General features: G+C 44.3%; 1 protein-coding gene across 2 annotated transcripts in view; it reads right to left on the bottom strand.

The window, feature by feature from the left end:
- ABHD12 (abhydrolase domain containing 12, lysophospholipase) overlaps positions 1-20,803 on the bottom strand; it is a 49,900-nt gene that overhangs the window by 25,590 nt on the left and 3,507 nt on the right. Inside the window, exon 1 of one of the 2 annotated variants that reach the window (XM_075707604.1) lies at positions 19,800-19,954. The exons of the other annotated variant lie outside the window; for it this stretch is intronic. Within the exon in view, the coding sequence (XP_075563719.1) occupies positions 19,800-19,954 (155 nt within the window). Of the gene's footprint in view, positions 1-19,799; positions 19,955-20,803 lie in introns of those variants that run through there. 2 annotated transcript variants of the gene reach the window in all.

Below are 20,803 nucleotides of genomic sequence, written 5' to 3'. Positions count from 1 at the left end.
CCCAAAGCACAAGCAGTAACAAGTAATACAGAAAGTCTGCCTACAGTTGTGGTCTTTGAGAGGGGCTCAGCAGAGATACTCTAGAGCCAGGGTCTGCAGAGCAATCCACTGTGAAATGCTGTAAGGTCAGCTAAATACACACACAAACCCCACAGCTTTGGAAAAAAACCCACAGATTTGGCCTGGGCTAATCATAACTGATCACATCTCTCTACTCGCAAATTAAAACCAGCTTTCCACAACCACCTCCACATTAGCACCTACCGCCTATTTCCATTGCTGGAACTGGCTTGTGGAAGAGAAGGGGAGGAGAGATCACTGAAGGGTAGCTGACATTTAGTTGCTGAGCAATCAGGATATAATTTAGCTCTCTTGAATGAGAAAAGCCTTGCAGTTTCCTCTTGCCTCACACCTGAGAGGTGACTCTGCCATCACCGCCTTCCCACTGAGAATGGAAACATGGGTGAGCAACCAGGCAGGATGGGGCTCTCCGGCAAGCTGTGGTGCCTGGGGCCCAGATCCTGGTGCAGCCAAACAGAGCTCTCCTGAAGGACTTTCGCATATGCCAGGATTTCAGTCCTACAGAAAAAACCCCACTTGTTTAGAAAGGCACCTGAGTCAGGTCTGAACTCCTCCAGGCATAACCAGAGCACATCAAGACACAGGCTCTTCAGATGTCTGGGTTGCAAAAGCACTTAGCATGACCCAAACGCGAGCTGGAACCAGGAACAGAAAACCCTGAAGATGGCATTGTGTGAATAATGCTGTCAGAGCTCAGGAATGGGTTTAGTTTCCCTTTTTCAGAGACTGAGCTGAGACACCTGTTCCTTTGCTCTGGTACGACACACCAAATGCTAACCAGTAACATGACATTTACACCTCATCTCCAGGGAGATGTCTACTTAAAATGCAACCAGGGCAAAGCCTGTATCCATCAGCTTCACTTCTGATAAATTCAAGACAACGTGCTGAAGTACAGACATTGTAAAATTATCAGGTAAGTCTTTAGTGAGCAATTTAGCTAAATTAAGCTGTTCTTGCCCTGTAGAAAAGCTATTTCAGGAAATAAATGCCTGTTACAGGGAGCTTTTGCTGTGCTCAGGCAAAAGCAGCAACAACGTACTTTTCACCAAGAAACTCAGTTGGTCTTAGTTGGAAAATACAAGTTAGAAAATACGAGTTAGAGAATAAGCAGCTGCAAACTGAAGACATTGAAGAATATCATAAACAGATTTCTGGGAACAATAAAAGTAATGTCTAAAAAACCCAAACAACAACAAAAGTGCCCCACACTAACCCAAAACACTCCAACCCCCAGTCACCCCAAAATAAAAAAAAACACCCCACAGATATCACATTTTCTCCCTTCATTCACCAAAGGCTTTTGCCCAACTTCTGGGTTCTGTCCAAACACAGGCAAAACCTGTAATAGTTTGTTTCACACAGGTTTCCAAAGTGGATGTGAAAAATACATCCGCTCTCCAGACTTACTTAAATCTGAAAGAAGAAAGTCTTTCCTGTGAGTGTGACATCAGAAACAGAAAATTTTCCTGGTAATTCACACCCGGACAAAGGTCTTATATTCACTTAGAACAAGCATATTTTGCATTCGGGCAGACAATAAGAGTATCTGGCCGCCGAGGAGGAGCTGGGGGTCCTCTCATGACAGCTCCTCCTGAGTGTGCTATCTTTACCAGCACTAAGGGAACTGCAGGCACAAACACCCTTCATCTCACCACAGAAAACAACTGCCAAACTAAGATTTAAGTACTGCACTGTCACACAACAGGGATTTCAACCCATGGTCCACAATCACAGTGTGTCTGCAAAGAGCAACTGAGGCAAGCAAATTTGCTACAGGCATATTTCAATTCACAGTACTGGTGTTCCTCCCTCCTCTCCAGCAAGCTCGGGAGGTTTTGTGAACAGAGAGTGTTCAATGACCACACTACTGCGGCAGGTTCTGCATACAGATTCAGATTAAAATAATTTCCCCTGGAGAGCACCTGAATCAATTCTGCATCAGAAGTACACCAGAAGAGTTTCCATTAGGATCTCCTTATCAGCTGTGCTACAAGAGTGAAAGGGCAGGCCAAGGGTGAAAGAAGATATTGGTATCATCAGAGTTGCAGTCGAGAGAACAAAATTTATCAGAAACACACACACACACACCAGGCTTGCAGTCCCAAAAGGACCTACAGGCAAATGCATGTACAATCTGCGTGGCCTCTGTCATCTAGCAGAGGCAATGGTAAAACAAAATGCTCACAGACACCCAAGTACGAGGCTATGTTTGTTCAGCAAATGCTGTTTCTCTGGCTTGCCCCAGTGTCCCTCAAATCATCAGCTGTTCAAACTGCAAACTGGCAACCCTTTCCCAGCAGGAATTCAGAGCATGGGATGTGGAAAGCCAAGACCATTTTCATTCTTGGTCACACAAGGTACCTCCTGATTACCAGATGACAAAAGTGACTTTAAAAGTGGTAGAAGAAGAAATAAGTAACATGAATAATGGCATAACAAGAACACATTCCCCAACTACCAAAAAACATTTAAAAAAAACAATCAATACATTCCTCCCCACAGACAAGGATCAAGAGCATAACAATCAGGAGGTAGACAAAGACATGGGCAAAGGATTGAAAAAAACTGAGGGTCAAAGGGAATTTAAAGGACTGGGATGAATTTCTTTGGGTAAACATAGTTGTACCCAAAACGACCTATTCTACAACCTGGAAACTGCAACTGATCCCCAAGGCATACAGGGGCATGCAGAAACAACACAGCAGCCATACACAGGGCAGGAGAGCCCACACATCAAGTCACTGGCAAGCCTTCCACGCTTCCTTGCTAGCCTTGCTTTAAACAAGAGATGGTTTCTAGCCCAGGCAGGATCTTCAAGAGCATTAATTTTCCCTTCCTACAGAAGTCTGGACAGTGGTTGTTGCACAGGGCTCCTCCTTCTTACAGGTCCTGAAGGGTGCAAGGATCACCCAATCTTTCCTCTCCCTCCACGCAAGCCATCTGAGCCACCCAAGCTGATTAATCTTTGATTTCACTTATTCCCTGCCAAGCAAATAAAAAAGAGAAAGGAAGAAAACCTATAAGCCTTCCAACTGCATGAAAGCACATTCAGAGAGTGCCTCTCAGCTTCTGAACAGGAGTTCACAGACAGGCAGTGGGTCTCATCTCCACTCCGAAATGTTACCAGCAGCTTTTGGACAGCTTGTGCAGTGACACACAATAAAGTAATTTTCCACTACAAGATTAATATGGGTCTTTTTCTCCTCTGGTTTGCTGCAAAACCTGTTTTATGTGCAGACAAATGCAAACTGAAAAGATGCTAATGTCAAAGGGTTTGTTCCTTCCTTGTTTCTGAGCATAGTGAAGTAAGCTGCATAGGCAAACAGGCAACCACGTGATTCTTTTATTTTGGGCCTAGCTATGCAAAATTCTCCTCAATGAAAAGTCTGCAGCCAAGCCTTAATTCTGCTTCACCGGAGGCACTGTATAGAGAGCAGGGAGATTGAACTATAGAAAACTCATCCAATCCTGAAAACAGATCTTCCCCCAAATTCATGAAAGCCAACGGGAGCACAGCCAGTATCTGCCAGAACTCTTAGCATCTGAGTGACTGATCCCTCCCTTTGGCATTAGGATCCTTTTTAACAGTATCAGTTCACTGCAAAACAACTCAAAAAGAAACAAAGGCCCCAAACTCGTCTTGCTATTCTAGGGATTAAGCAATCATCTAAAAAAAAAAAAAAACCAAACATAAACCACAATCCTGGAAACAAAATACAAATGTAAAGGCATTACTCATTTTTTTCCAAGCTTGTTTTATAACACAAGCCCAAAAAGTCATGGGCATAAACTGCATGGATATTTCCATCCTCAGAGACTTTTAGTTTCAGCCAATTCCTAAAAATCATTGCTCTTGGAAAGATCTGAAGACCAAGAAGAAAATTAGGTCTACCAGATCCCTTTGCCATCTCCTACAAAGAGTTCCTTAAAATCTTGAACCTTTGCTCTTTCTGAAGAAATACTCTAGTCTCTCCCTCGAAAACTAAACTGCAGTATAGTGTCATCACTTCAGCACTTCTTCAAAAGAATGAAGATACTACATTGCAAGGAGCCATGCAAAGCATATTTTTTACAAGGGTAAAGGACTTAACAATTTTTCAAGCACCCAGCAGCAGAATAAATTGTTACTGACATATGTCATGTCTGTGAAAAACACAATTTACTTTTTGATGTTGCAAAAGACAACCTGATCTTTCAGCTATTGAGATGAGACAGAAAAGGTTGGGTATCTATTTGTTCTTTGACAGCCTCTACAATTCAAGTACAACTCCATCTGCACGTAAAAGCGAGCATTAACAGTAAGAGTTGTTAGATCTGTTACCAGGAAGTATTAGTCAATTAATACATGGTAAATTTCCATTCTATGGCATCAAAGGTACAGAAGATGCAACAGGCAAATTCATACCTGATCCTATGGCTTTCATCACTGTAGCATCCAAAATGTTCATCGTCCAACTTAAGAAAAGCATCTGAAATCAGGGACTATTTTAGTCATGTCATAGATAAGCGAACAGTAAAGAGGTTATAAGAGATCCCGATAAGTCACCCAGTCCATTCCCTCATCCTATGAAGGACACACTACCTAAAACAGTTGTCTGCTTAATTCCTCCCACCAACTCCTGGCAAAGTTCTCCTGGCCGATGCTTCATGAATAGCCCTCTGGCGATGCAGAGCTAAGCTAGACAGACTAAAGTTTGCCAGGTTCACACAACAAATCAGACTAGCTGCCTGCTCACTGAACACTGATTTTTCCTAGAAAAAGAGAGGGGTATGAGAGTACTTCAAAAGCTGAATAAAGATTTACCCAGTAGGCAGAGATAGAAAAAGCTATCCAAATCTCAAAATCTGGCTAAGCTACTAAATGGTCCTATTTACACCAATGAGAAAGTGGGAGAGGGGTTGAATAAAACACTAAGCACACCTTCTTTAACATCGGCCTTAAAAAGCTAGGATGGAGCAAGGCATTCAAGCCGTCACCAGCAGAGACCCAGTCCAGGAAAAGCTACTCCACTCCATAGTTCCCACCAGCCTACTTACTTTGACTGTGCCCAGGAGCAAACAGCTGGGATGTTCTACTATTTCTCTTTTAATTAAAAGACAAATTAACAAGAATAATGGGCTTAATAAGGCAGTGGAAAGGCAACTAATTTAAAGCCTACAGGTTTTCACAAAAGACAGAAAAGAAAGGCAAGCTGAGGTTTTTGAGAATGTTTTCAAACATGCAAGCTCCACCTTCAGGTTCCTCAGAATCTATGACAGCTTATTTTTTAAATAGACACCCCACCAGTAGTGACGGAAAGTGAAGGTGGACCAACAGAGGCAAAAGCTCAAAAACGAGCATTGACAAGGAAATGACAGTACACCCATAAAACATTTTGAGTTAGCATCTGGCAGGAAATTAAAACTGTTCTAACCACAGAAAAACACTGCCAGCTACTAAAATTTACTGCTATTGTAGCAAAAAATGCTTTTTTTTTTTTTTGCTGAATAGTATGTTGTATCTCTAAAGCACAGCAGAAAGCTATCATAAGCGCTAGCTTATTTCTCTGTTCATAGCAGTATCACAGAAAGACAGTAAAAGCTGCATACACAGCTCCAGAGGAGTGCTGCATGTCAGCAAACAGAACCAGAATATTCTGCCTATACGCTAACCAGCACTTTCAGCATCCAACCCCTTATTTTCCATTAACAATGTCCCATGTAACATAAATCAAATGCCTACTGATGCTGCCTTCAGTTAGGCCTACTGGATTTCTATCATCTTTAAAAAAATCTCCCCACATCCCCTTTCAGTCAGAGAAGTTACCTAAGTTCATTTGACAAGCTCTGCATGGGTAAACTATACAGTTTATCCCACTTTCCATGCACTTCCATACCTATGCAGCCTGATGTTGGCAAATGTTAACGTGGCCACAAAAGAAACTAGGAAAGACCCGAACCTGTATCCACATTATAACAGATATATGCAAATACTTATAAAATTAGCTTTTTAATTTGATCAGTTTGTAAAGATGGTTTAGCAGTTGTGGTAGAAAAGCCTGTCCAAAGAAGGAACTTGAGGGACCTTTTCTTTTGGCAGTGGCATCAGCCTACAAAGACTGTAGAACTGCTGCCTTAGACACGCTCCTCTTCAGCAATGTCCTTTCCCTCCCCTCACTGCAAACTGGCTATTTCCAAGCTCTTTCCTGAGGCTTCCTCATCCATTTCAGCCCCAAAACAAGCTGTTGCCTACAGGGCATCTTCTTTTGGCTTGGGTAAAGCAGTGTTGCTCCAACTATCTGAATGCAGATGAGGTTTGAAACTTTAAGCTCCCAAATTCCCCCAGCCTACCACTTCATTACCTAGTTCCCCTCTTACAGCCCAGACTCTCATTTAGACAGCTTCTGTGCCTCCTTCTGATTGATATCAAGTGATTAAACATTAACTTAAAACAATAAACAGCCAGAAGGAAGCCATCTAGCCAGTCATTTACAAGAACTCAGGTCTGTCTCTCCAAGTGCTGTAACTGCAAAGTAAAGGAGAGCATCTCAATAAATTGTTTTTTTTTTTTTTCAGAAGATGCCAGCAAGCTCCAGCTATGGAGACCTTAATCACCACATTTCAGCTTGTAGAACAGGGAAAGATCTTGGGTAGAACCTGCAAGAATCACCATCCCGGTGCAGCAAGAGGAGGAAATGCAGCATCAGCACTCAGGGTAAGGGGAACAGGAAGGCACTGCTGATCAGTCAGTTGATAGCAATGAAATGCCAGGGAGGGTCATGCAGAGACTCGGAGCGCAGTGTGGGGCAGGGGGGAAGAAGTCCATAAAGCCAGGGAAAGGCAAGTTAGTGTACAACGTTAATGAGCAGAAATAATGGTGCAGCTTGCAGGTAATGTATGGGCCTTGAAACATTTGCAAAAAGCAAATCAAATGAAGCAAGGTAGGGAAAGGCTCACACAAGCATTTACACACCCCACAGGACAGGGACATGGGAGCTACACCTAACTTTTTCCCCTCGAGCACCCCGCCCCTTCCCAGTGCCATGCCTCAGGCTCTCCTCTTCACAACCACTGCCTAAGCTGACTACCCCTGAAAGGTAGTAACAACACTGCTTGTCTAATTAAACCACTGTAAGTATTGGCATTTCCTTTGAAGGACAGGAGCTTGGAACATCAGCCTTGATAACTTATATTCTGACTGGGCAAATCTACATATGTGTCACAGACCAGGAGACAAGAACGAGCTGAACATTTGGCAATACAGCACCGATTTATTTAAAATGACAGCACAGCCTAAGCAACAGCTATGTTACTAATGCTAATACCATTTTACCTAAGTATTGAGAAGTATGAATTGTGTGTGACAAGATTAACCTGAAAGCTGTGTTTGAAGAAGAAAGGAGCAGATGCTTCTGATATTTTAAGTACGCAGCGAACAATGAATAATTATACCCTAGACAATTGAACAATTGACTTCTGGGACAGAAAAGCAGGCTTGGGGATTAGGGTTTTAAGGTTTTTGACTTGCCTTGAATGCATCTTCTGCAACGGCCATTTAGTTTGCACCAGAACCTTTCCAGTATGAACCATGTGTTTAAATTCTAAGAACATGATTTCTCCAGAGCTCCGCAGCAATGCTGCTGACGCTAATCAAATCCGAAGTCACCCACACTAGATTTTAGTCAAGCTTGGCACTGAGATACTACTGTGGTGCAAGTACACTCCCTTCACAGTGTTTACTGAATCCTTAAGTTTTCCACTCATTCCACCGCTGGTTTATATTAAAGGCACAGCCCCCTCACTAGTCCACAAGCTGGGGAACACAAAGCTGTCTGCAAATGGAAGAGGAAAAACCAGAACATAAACATGAAAAGACTGAAACAGCATCGGAAGTGCAAAACAGGAGCTTGAGACCAGATGAGTCAGATTTTTTTTGAAGCAGTACAGCTCATTTCTCTCTACCACACTCTCCTTCACGAGGAGGAATATCAGGGTGCACAAGCAAAGGTTCAAGAGCAGAACCAATTTAGAAATGTAGTACTCCACCACAGTTCCTAACTGCCATTTAACATAAAGCCACTTGCCTGCTGAATGCATACCATAATTGAAAAAGCATACAGTACAGCCAAGCCAGTTCCCCTACCACCACTTAAAACTTGTTAACGTGCTGTTAATCAGCCAGACTTGCATGCGTGTGTTAACCTTGCAGCAATAACAGAAATCCATAGATTCAGACTTTGTTCCTATGGACACACATGTATGAACAGGTCTGTATTTCCAAGCCGCACAACTTTGTGAACATGAAACCTTGTTTTCACACAACAGCTTTTGGGAGACAGCCACCAGGCACACAGCTTGAGAATTACCACTACTGGCAGGCTCTGTCACTCTGGATCTCTTTTAAACCACCTCAGCAAAAGTCTCATTTGTGTATTGTAGACCTTTTACCTCTTAAACGCATGAAGATGGTCATCTTACATTTGTCCAACTGAGACAGCTCTGCTTTTGCTGGCAGAGACCAGAAGCCATTCCTTCTTGAAAGCCTGAAGAAAAAAATGCTTTTGTGTTAGCAGTGATACTGCCACCTTTTAGATGCAGAACACATCATTAGTAATACATTTTGATTACAATGAACCAACAGTTCCCTGGTAGAGGCATACAAGCAAACAAGAACTTTAAACAATGCCAAAACATTACATATGCTGACTGTCAGCTGAGCACAGTTACATTTAGCTGGCAGTCACAGTGCCCTCTGTAACTGTGACCTGTTTAGAAAGGGAGGCTTTATGCATGGCCATAAAGCAACAGCCGTGGCTAAAGAATAGATGTATGAACAGATAAAGAACCACTCCCAGCCTCTGACATACCTTGGACAGGGGGTTATTTTGCATACAGCCAGGAAGATTAATCTGTTCCTGCTTTCATCTGTGCTTTATTCAGGGATTCCAGCTTTAGCTATCATCTTGTTGTGGAAACAACTCCAAAAGGACAAAGGCTTGAAAAATTAATGACAATTAAAACCAGAGCCTTTGCCAATACTACAAAACTCTGAAGAGCCAAGCCAGAAAACACATACTCAAAGAAGGTGAAAAGCAGGTGTTGGGAGTTTCTACTTAACTGCATAGAAACGGAACACTTTGCAGCACTGTACATCAGCCCACCACAAAGTTTGAAGTGAAATGTAGTCCCTACTCCGGTAGTCAAAAGGGAAAAGAATGCATTGCTAGAGACAGCACAAAGCTATTGGAAACTAAAAGAAAAGATTATTCACTGCATTTCTGCTGGATTTGCAAGGACAAGAGAATGTGGTATTTCCACTGATTGTGTCCAATTCACAGTTTTCATATTCAGCACTGTAAAACTGACATTGCCAGCTTTATTCCTGCTTCCTAAAGCTGCTCTGAAACCAAATAAAAAACTTCACAAAAAGTGAGATAGGACTACTTTAGGGGAGAAAACAGAGCCAGGCTTCTCTTCCTGTGGATGCCAAGGAAGTCTAAAAGTCTACTTGATTCTTAAACACCTTGCACTCACTCTCCTGAAGCAAGGATGCTGCAACCTGGAAGCCCTGACTCCAAAGCTCCAGTTACATCACTCTCATTTGTGTAGGCTTCTCTGTCTCAGAAAAGTCATCCCAGGGGAAGGCAAATCAGCCTCTAGCCAGTGTAAATGCATTTACTTTTCAGTGGGATAGCAGAGAACAGTATTCTTCCAAGGGGGGGGTTGGTTGTTTGGTTGTTTTTTTTCCCCCAGTTATGCCACACAAAGTCCTTTATTCTGCACACCTTTAGTAATGAGAGAGGCTCCACACAACCTCATTTCAGTTATTATTCAACACCAATCTCTTTTGCAAGAAAAATGAACCAGCATTTTAAGTGGGTACAAATCTGATTTTAACATAACCATTCATGTTCAGAACAGGAGCACAGATACTACAGGAAAGAATATCTGAAGTCTCAGTTACCCTTCTTCATCCTGTGCCTGATGTACAAGAAGCGCACTGTAAGTGAAGGGTAGGGCCCACTTTTCAGCCTACCCATCAGTTCTTCTTTTCAGAGGCTGAGAAGGAACACCAGCTCTTGCTATTCACACATCACCCCTACTAAAACACAAGAGGGAGGTAACCAAACAACACCATTATCTCTTCCCAAGCATGATATGAGAAACAAACTCTGAGCTTAAGAGATGTTAAAAGAGGAATTCTATATTCTGTTAGCTGTGCTTAAAGCCATTCAGCATCCACTCAGACATGGCAGTTACAAAAAAGTGTAACTGGCCAGTCTATTGGGGGTGGGGGAGGGATGATTTTTCTGTTTATTTTTAAAATAAACTCCACAAAGATTGAACTACTTGCACTAGACAATCCTATATACCCTCCAGTGGAAGTTTAGCTTCAGCTATTTGCTAGATTTGGAAGACAACTTTGATGCCTGGGGTTTTCATGCTCTTCTTTCAATTTCTAAAATTCTTTCTGTGGTTTGATTGTTTTGAACAAGGAGAGGGCAGCTGTGGGACTTAAATATTTTCAAGTGTTTGTGTTTTAAAGTTAGTTTGCTAGACTAACAATCTTTTTTTATTGCTCTGCTACTCAGTAAGAGTTACAATATTGAAATAAATCTGTTAAACACTTTGACTTGGAAAGTAAACACAGACACCCTTCCTGTTGGCTCAGTTCAACAGTCATACTTTAAATGGTCAAGGCACTTAATAAAGTCTAAAATTAGGAGATTCTGATGGCAAGTTTAAATTGCCTTCAATAAGGAAGAGGCAGATTTCTGAAGCTCAGTGTTGCACTGTTTTACCAACACCTACTGCTTTGAAGAAGAGATGCATGCCAGCAAGGCAAAAGTGCAAAGCCTAGATCACAACCTTACTCCTGGATAGGCAATACTTGTGCCAGGCCTGTGCAAAAGGACACATGACAGCTTGCAGAGGTGATTACTTAGAACAACTTCGCTCTTTGTCACAGTTCCCGTCCCACAGTTACAACCTCCACACTCTCCCCCACCATCCTGCCTTATGGCTAGTTATGTTTAACCTGTTTTCTGGTGACCTTTTCACAATTTCACCAGCCGCCCCAGCCTGCCGACCGCCCTATTCATCATCCCTCTTCTCCCAGTTTTTCCAACAGTAATTGTCTCATTATTGGATGGTTGATACACAAAATTACACAACCTTGAGCCCAAGCATCAATCCCAAGATAACTCCCAGTTGTTTCTCTCTCAACTGAGCCAGTTTTCAATACAGATAACATGCTCTCCATTAGCAATGCAAGCCCTTTCAATAAAATAAACTATAGTATGAAGTCAAGTGCTTTGGAGAAACAATTTTACCACTGATGCTTTCATCAACCATGCTGTAATCTTGACAAACCTGTTACATTTTATACTGAGACCTCCCTTCCACAGGGCAGATGTATTTTCATTAGTATATATATTTAGCTGCTAAATCTTCTTCCATTGAATTGCAAATTAACTCTTACCATTAAAATTGCACAGATTCCACCTCAGGCTAATGACTTTAAAGTCTCCTAGGTCTCCTGTTACCTTTTAATACACCAGAAGTACTTTCTTTTAATCTTCTTGTGGTGCTGATTCAGTCACAGCTACATGAACACAGTGCTCTCACATTACAGCCTTAGTGAATCTCCTTTGTTTACAATCACTCACTCTTGATGTCAGAAGCCGTCCACTACTGCAACACCAACAACACGACACTTACAGTGCAGCTACCCACTGAGTTTCCAAAACCCAGGGTTTTGTAGGAGAATTGCTGTAGAAGCCTATTTACTGATTTCACATCCTGGCATGATTACCAAAATAATCTGACTTGCCCTTCAGGCCTAGAAGGATAAAGTAACTTAGCTGCAGCCTCCTAAGAGGACATCATGGTGCCTTTCAAAGGAAACTGGACTCAGTAGGCAGGACTCTTCATCTACAGCACAAGCCCTGCTTGGGTATACCAGGCCTCTTGCATGCACTGCAGCAGTGGATTCTGGAGAAGAAGTGATGCCATCATCATTAATTTTCATGAAAACACCACAATGTTGTTTTCACCCAAAAAACCCCACATATATGTACTGCATCCTGTAGAAAACCTACAGACTCACTGTGATGACCTGTAACTGCATTTGCAGAGAACTAGATTCCTGGCTCAGCAGCTACGTGCCATTTATAGCATGAAAGCAAGTCATCCTCAAAAATTACCTTGTCATAAGTAGACCATTGATCCTCTGTGTAAGTGAAAACAGGCTGGAAATAGACATGGGGATACCAGAGGAAAAAAGGATATCTAAAGGGAAAAGCGCACATGTGAACCTAGGACTTGTGCTGATGTTAGAAGCTCAATTTAGCTGGTCATCCTATAGCACAGCATCACACTGGCTGACAACCCAGCCCATAATTATACCCACTGGTATGCCCAAAGGAACCGGTAGTGGCCAGTTGAGAAGAAAGGACAGAAAAGACTGTAACAACACTGATAAGACCTTGGTGTCCACAGACATCTTCACTCCAGAGGTGACTAGAAAGTCCCCTCAGTCCCAGGAGTTACCCAGAACCACCCGTATGTTGGGAAGTTTAGGTATACTGAAACAAGCAGAGGTCTCCAATTCATACAGCTCCTAAGTAGAAAAGGACTTTATAGGAGTTAAAGTAGTAGCAATTAATAACACCGCAGTAATTATTAATTCAGGCATAAGCCATTAAAGCAGAGCTACTGAACCCAGGGGCATGCATGATGTCAGATGTATGGCACTGCAATGAAATAAGGAGTTCAAGGAGGCCAGCACAAAACTCGGTCATAACTAGAGGGCAAACTGCCTTCAGTCTAAGGCAAGCCTGCTCGAGCAGTTCTCCATGAGAAACATGGGGACTTGAAAAAACTGCTCAGAGACTATGAGACTGTTAGATGACATAACAGAGGGCAAATGCAGCAGAAAAATGCTGTGCACTATTACAGAAAATGTAGAAAGACTGACTCATGGGAAAGTGGGATCCAAGGAAAGAAATTTTAGATCATACAGACAGGCCTGCAAGAGGATTCTAGGAATTTCAAGAGATGCTTGAGAGAGTAGACTATGCCTGTTTAAGACAAAAAAAAACCAAAGTCAGTGATGAACATGGTGAAAGAAGATAGGCTTTAACAGTAACACACTGAGGCACAGAACTGTCAGCTACACATCAACACGATGGCCTCACAAATCAGTAAGTCCTTAAAAAAAAAAGCCCAGATTAAAAAAAAAAACCACACTAATAAAACTAATAATTCCCCACATTGCAGGGAGTCTTGCTATTTTTGCTGAATGAATTATATCTCTTTGAGAAAGAGCGGGGAGAAGATGAGCACAAGGAAAGAGAATTATAATGGCTGCAAAGGCTGAACAAATTGGGAAGATGATGCAGAGACTGAACACCTAATGCCCCAAACTGGGTAACTTGGGAGCAATTCAGAGGCACTCACTTAGCCATAAGCTGCCAAAATGGCTGACAATGCATGAGACAAACGAGGATTTAGACACAGCCACTGAGTTCCCATTCATAAAAAGAGAGTGGATACATGTGGAAGTAATTACACAGTCCCATTTTTTACAGATCTGAGCAAAATATTACTGTGCATCCTCTTCAAGAGGATTGTAACAAAAAGGGGGGGGAGTGACCCACACTCAAAAAAATCCACACACAGAGCAAGCTGCTTTTACACATTTTACACAAATGAGGAACTGTGATTCAACCTGTACTTACCATGGAAGAAAGCACAGGCAAGCGACTGGAAACCATTTCACAGCTCCTTTGTGAACTTTGCTCAAGAACACTGAAATAGCAGCAGCTACCCAGTAGGAAGGTGGAATTGGTGAAAAAGCTTCATGACTGATGAGATGTCTCTATATAAGCAGCATGTTCCTCCTTGAAGAGCACTAACAAGTAATTGGTTTAACCTGAAGACAGCAATTAAGAAAAACAATAGCACAAAACTCACTTGGGGCAGGGGGGAATCTTAAGGAAGATATTGATGAAAACCTGCAGGAGAACAATTCAAAAATTTGTCATCTCTGCTACAACAACCAGATTGGAATAATCATAAAAGACTCTGCAAATGCTTCTAGATAAAGTTACATCAGGAGAAAAGGGGCTAGGCCTAGAGATATAAGGGGGGGGGGGGGGGGGGCGCGGATAGGGACAGTCACACAGATAATAGAGATGGTCGAGTTTTCAAGTTTTCTGTCAGAGGAAAGATACTGCTGCTTACATCCAAAGAGACACGCAAATGCACAGAGCACTTCAGCTGCTGTGGCAGGATGGCACCAAGGGTCACCACACATCGCATTCGACATGCCTGGGCACACTCACCGTTCCAGTAAAATTCAGCTGCATCAGAGGGAAAGATACCAGCAGACTGCTGCAGCCTCTTGTCTTCAGTACCTCACTGTATTTTCATAAAATACCCAGGAAAGTGTACCATAAAAGCAACCTTCTGCCATTCAAGAGAAAGCACTAGCTGAGAAAGCTGCACACAACGAGCAAGGCGGCAAACATGGGTGATCACAGTGTAACTGAAATTACACCAAACTTTAATACATTCAGACAAAAAGATGTAGCTTCTGGGATACAGTCTGGGCAGCCAGTGGAAGGGTGCCAGAAACACACCGTGCAGGGACCTGTGCCAGGAACAGGGGGTCGCTAGGAGCAAAGATAGCAGAGATAACTGAAAAGACAGCCTGAGGGACAGCAGGCTTGTCTTCCTGCATTGCTGGAGAAAAGTGATACCGAAAATTACGGCTTACGAAAACTCTCCAAGACTCATTTGGAAGCTTTAGAAAGCAGGCATTCTTTACTTACAGTGCCAGATGCACAGGGGATACTTCCACCTAACATGCATACTGCACAACCAAAGACATACAATTTATGTAGGACAGAAATATACATATTCATCATATTTCTTGGAAAAGGTGGTCTTAGGATAATGAATCCCCAGAACTGATTTACATGTTCTCTCCCCAGGTGCACAGGCTCGGTGATTTGGGTTGGTGGTCCTTGAGGGGTCCCCAGTGGTCTTTGTAGAGGGGTCTTTCAATGTCCCTTCCATGAACTCCAGGTCCTTTTCCGATATATAGTCATGAGTTGGCTCACTGAGCAGCTTATCACAGCTTTGCTACTATATGTGCTAGTCCTAACTAGTTTCTCTGCACTTATCTTGGGTGATGATGCTCCTAGTTCTTCTGACCTTGGTGTCTGCTGGTTTCAGGCTGTGATTTAAAGAGCTTGTTAAAGGTTTGTTAACCTTACAGTACAAAGATACCGTTTCAAAGAATCTCTAAGCAAGTCCACAGTTTCTCCCCACTGAGAGTTAAAGTCACAGGCCAAACTTTTAATGCAAAAGTATAGCTCTTACATTCTGTATCAAAAGTATCAAGGTATACAGCTTACACACATGGGATTTGCAGCGCTTCGCTCCTTCACAGCATGGAGAGAGACAGAAACAAGTTTTAACATTTGCAGCAAACAAGCATTTGTAGGAGAATAGGGAATGGCAAAATTCATACTTTGAGTCTAGTTAGACTATTGATTGGGATTAATGAGGCACAGATAAGGACTAGGTCACAAAAGTGAATGGTAATACACATGTGACTTTGCCACGAGGATTAGGGTTCAGCAGAAATGAGATAGGAGAATTTGCTTTGATATCAATGCCAGTATTAAGCTCACTTGATTTTCTTTATTCTCTGTACTCCCACATAAAGATTTTCTCTATCTAAGGCTGCTCAAAACACATTTCCTCAGAACATCAGAGTCACTGACCACAAAAATGAGTCAGAGCAACTACACAAAACACAATGTTACCTTAATAACCATCTAGCACTTAAACACTGTCACCTGGAAAATGCATCATAACACAAATATTAGAGGAATGACCATCCACACAAAACACACATACCAGGAAAACCAAGCACCACATGCTGCTTCTTTAGTACTGCATTATTGCATTTAATAGTTTCAGACAAGACATCTCAGTTCCTTTAAAAAAACCAAATTGTTCACAGACTTTTAAAGTAGCTCTTTAGTAGTTCTTAGATAACCACGATATTGTATTTTACTGCTACCTGTGGAAGAAAAGCAGAAATACCTGTATTTGTTCCTTTCCGTTTGTAAACCACTTATTAAGAAAAGCCACACCAACTACAGAATGCACTAGCTGAAGCCAAATCAATCTTATTTATCAGCTATCCACCTCTGTTATGTATGCATGCACACACACCCCTTCTGTAACAGAGTAGTTCAAATGCACAGCCACCTCTTCAGAATGAGTTTCAGCTCCTGGATGAATGAGCACAGTGTGATGATATGACTGAACCAAAACAGAGGGACAAATACAGCGCTAGTAAAATTCAAAAATACTGCTGCAAGAATAAGCTGCTGCTACTGCTGGTAAGACAATACTGTATTCCACAAACATCGCTTACATTTACAGTTATGGTGCTATTTAGCCTTTGCTGAGGAGCTGAATGTGAACAGAAAGAGCTCTGCTGGGGAAGCGCACACAGAAGCTCTACTGCTGCTCTACAGCCCTGGTCACTGCTGCAATTACAAACATCGCTGCCTCTGCAGCCACCCGCGCTCCCAACCCACAGGATCTGCCACATGATCAGCCCTTGGCTGCAGAACTACACAGCCACTTCAGGCTACCGTGGGGTCGGTTTGCTTTTCTAACCAGTGGTTTGTACCATTTACAAAGAAAAGATTGAAACCCACATACTGAAGCCAAACATATGTGCTGTTTTCTCAAGTCTGCAGAGAGACTAAATAACAGCAGTATGAAATGCAGACTTCCCCTGAACACAGGATTCAAAACGAGCACTTCTGGTGTCTGTAACTACTTCATCAATGAGCACACTGCTAAGAATAGTTTGCTGTGGTACAAATCCCCAATTCCAGATATTATGCCACCTCCACCATCCCAGCAACCTTGCAGCAGAGTTTTCACCTCCTTACAGTTTCTGCGAGCTGGGGAATGAAACTGATGTAACACACTGAAAACAACAACACAATCAAACACTAATTTTATATCCAGTGGTATAAGGAATGCTACAATAACAGCATGACTTTGCATATTAAAATATGAGGATCTAAACACTCGTACAGCAACTTGTTGGCCACATAACTGGCCAGTCAGGGTACCCCCCAAGGGAGGTCGACTGCATACGCACCCTCCTCACATTCTTCCTTAAACATCCACTGCTGTCCGCTGCCAAAGGTGAGATACAGAGCTAGAAAGCTGTCTGACCTGACTCAGGGTGGTTGTTCTGGACAACAACCTTATCTCTGGGCATCATACGTCTTCTGCCTGGACCTTCTATTCCTGCATGCTCTGATTCACACTTCAGCAGTGTATTTGTTACCCTGTAGAAAACATAACTGGAGGGTATTGGCAGACCCAGACATCTTGCTTGCAAAGCACTGTCTGAAGGCTCACAAGGTGAGGAAGTCAAAGGAGGTCCATTAAAAGTCAGTAAGAAAGGCAGACAACCCAACCCAGGACAGCAGAAAAGAAAAAAACAAAAGTACAGAAGTGAGTGATTGTTCCATGTTGCACTTTTACTCAGTTACAAACACACACCATGTTGGCAACACTACATAGGATGATCTACAGGACTCTAAAAAAAAATTCTTGAGATGTGGAAAAGGGAAAATGAGCTGCAAACAAATAAGGTTTTCCTACAATGTCAAGAGTTTGAGAAACACTGCTGTATGGAATACAGTACCTGACCCAAAAAGGAAGGAGGAGAAAAAAAAAAAGCCCAAAACTCATGTAGGACTTCAGGGATTTCTGAAACAGGCTTCAAAGCCTCAACATGGAGAAAAGTGAGGAAAATTTGTCTGCTGACCATTTTTAAATGCACAAGTGGAGAAATAAATACAAGAAAACTTTCCACAGATGGGATGTGTTTTCCCTGCTTTTAGCTTGGCCTTTACAATACTGTGTGTCTAATAGCTGTGCTATGTCTGGTTTCCACAAAGTACCTGCCTGTCAGTCCAAGCCAACAGCCTGCGCTATGTGCTTTTAAGGGCTTGCTCAATGCTCATCACTGAAAGAGCATTTCCACTTCAGTAAGAAGTACCTGAATGCCATTTGTAATGTTGAAGAAGTTAATAAGCCATTATTTGATTACCACTGGTCTTAGAAGTTATCCACTCAGACAAATGCAATAAACATGCTGAATTTTTAAATGTTATAAAAGCAGAGCACTGACAAGAGTCTGATCTATTGCACAGTCATTGAAATGAAGATATCAACCCAGCGCCATTTTCAATTACCAAAAGCTTGTCATAACACGAACAGAGCACTGACAACATCCCAAAGGTTTACCTCCAGGGGATAAAATTGAATAGCTATTACCCAGTAAAAGAAAAAACATTTTAAAGCCTCCATCTTTGAACATGACAAAAATCCATGTCATGAACAGGAAAAAGTTGTTTTCAAATGTTAATTCTGTCTACGAGAACAGAAAAATTCTCAAAAAATTTACCAGAGAAACAGCTACACTAGCTCATTTTCTAGAAATTCCCTGATAAGCACTTTTTTTTTTTAAACAGGCTTCTGTATTCCCAAATATACAGCAATTTGGCTTCAGCTACCAAAACCACACAGCTGTTTTGATCATTAAATATTCTTCACACTTACAAAACGCAGTCAAAGAAAAGCACAATAATGGTGTAGATGAAACTAAAAGGTTGCGTCTCTTCCTCCCTAGCGCTCTGCAACTGTGAGTCAGTCTTCACTGTGTATTACACCCCCCTGAAATCTTGCTCAAAGAAGGTTCCAGCTTATAAGCACCTTCTATTGTTACAGACTTTAGGGTTTTTTGTAGAGGAACGCAAACATTTTCCCAGCATAAATGTGTACAAAATGTTTAAAACGTTAACACAGCTAGCAAAAAGCCACAGCTAAACTCTTTTCAAGAGAGCCACGCATATAAGCATCTCCTACCGACACCTAAAATCTGATTCATTTACAGCAAAGCGATCACTTTGACAGGCACCAGCTTCTTCCAAAAAAAAAAAAAAAAAGAAAAGAAAAAAAGAAGAAAAAACAGTCATTCTACCTGCAGGCCCCTGCTCCTCCACAGGCACTCTCTGACGGAGAGGATTTTGTGCTAGCCATTTTTTCAGGCGAACGCCTGCCTATACAGAAGGGGGCTGGACGAAGCAATGCTCAGGTATGAAAGTCAAATCCTTCCAGCCTTTGCTGGCCAGATCTGGGTCTGCAGGAGCCGCCGCCACCCCGTTCTCCAATTAGTTAATTGTACTGAGAACTCGAAAGGACCCGAGGGGATGGCACCGGCACACAACAGCCAGGGAAGTGTAACCGAGCTGGGAAACATCCGGAATTCCCACGTACGTACCTACCTGCCTGCCCCCGGGGCTCTTCGGCCGCCGGCTGCTGCGGTGCTGGGGGGAAAGGCCCTTTCCCTGTCCTTGCAAAACGCTGCCCCGCTGCCCCCGCCACCCTCCCGCCCTGCCCCCGCCGTCCCCGCGACCAGGCTGAGGGGGAGCCCCCAGGCCCCGCTCCCCGGCAGGCCCCCGGCCGCCCCCTCCGGGGAGGGGGGAGACGGCGCTGCGGCCGCAGGCCCCGCGGGTGGCGGGGGAGGGTCGAGGCGGGCGGCCTCTCCAGCGGCGGGCCCGGCAGGGGCCGGGGGCAACAGAGCCCGGCGCGGGGGACGCCACCACGGCGGCGCTCACCTGCCCAGCGGTCGCTTCATGCCCGCGTCGGCAGCGGCGGCAGCGGCGGCGGGCAGGCGCAGGCTGTCCCTCAGGCTGCAGCCCTTGTCGAGGGGCGCGGGCGCGGCGGCGGCGCGCTCATGCTCCACCGTGACCGACTCGTTGCGCTTCCTCATGCCGGGGGGGGCGGCGGCGGCGGCCCGGGGCGGCGGAGACAGCAGGAGCGGCGCCGCGCACAGCCGCCGCTCACCCTGCGCCGCGCTCGCGCCGCGCTCGCGCCGCGCCGCGCCGCTCCGCTCCGCACCACGCCCCGCCCCGCCCCGGCCAATCCCCACCTCCGGAGCGGGCTCGCGATGGAGGCGCCGCTTGCCAGCACTTCAGAGGCACCGCGGCGCCATCTTTACTGAGGGCAAAAGCGCCGGCCGCCATTTTGTTGGCGGCCAGAGGCGGGGCCTCGACGGGCGGGCGAGGGGCGGGTGGTGGTCGTGTCCGTGTGCGGCACGGTCGGTTTCGGGCCCCGGGTGCCCCTCTCCTAGGCGTGGGAGCAGTGCTGGTGCCGGCAGGCTCAACCTGCCGGCTTTGGGAGCGAAGGGGCGCAGCGGGGCATCGGCCCTCCTGGGGCTGCCGGGGCACAACGCGTGGAGAGCAGGGCGAGGCGGGGGCGCGTCGGAGGGTGCAGGCCCCCTGATGAGGTGCAAGGTGCTGTGCTGGTGCGTCTCCCAGTGCAGGGACCTGGGAGGTATCCCCTCTGGTGTCATGGAAACCTGCGGGTGACTGGAAATGTTGGCATCCCAGCACCTGGAATGGACAATGGCTTGCTGAGCTGCCTCTTGCAAGGGGCAGTGGGGGGATGAGCCTGGCATCATTAAACTGCTTCCATGTGAAGAGCTGGTGGGACATGGGGGAACAGAGCGGTTGCAAATGAAAGACCACCTGGTCCGCATGGGCCTGGAGGGGCCGTGAGACCCTGTCTGGGGCTAGAGGCTAAGCTACAGCGCACACCCGAGCGTGGAGAAACAGCATAG

Source organism: Pelecanus crispus, chromosome 3 (genome assembly GCF_030463565.1).
Source record: "Pelecanus crispus isolate bPelCri1 chromosome 3, bPelCri1.pri, whole genome shotgun sequence".
NCBI lineage: Eukaryota > Metazoa > Chordata > Aves > Pelecaniformes > Pelecanidae > Pelecanus > Pelecanus crispus.
This window is presented reverse-complemented; position numbering and strand designations above follow the sequence as displayed.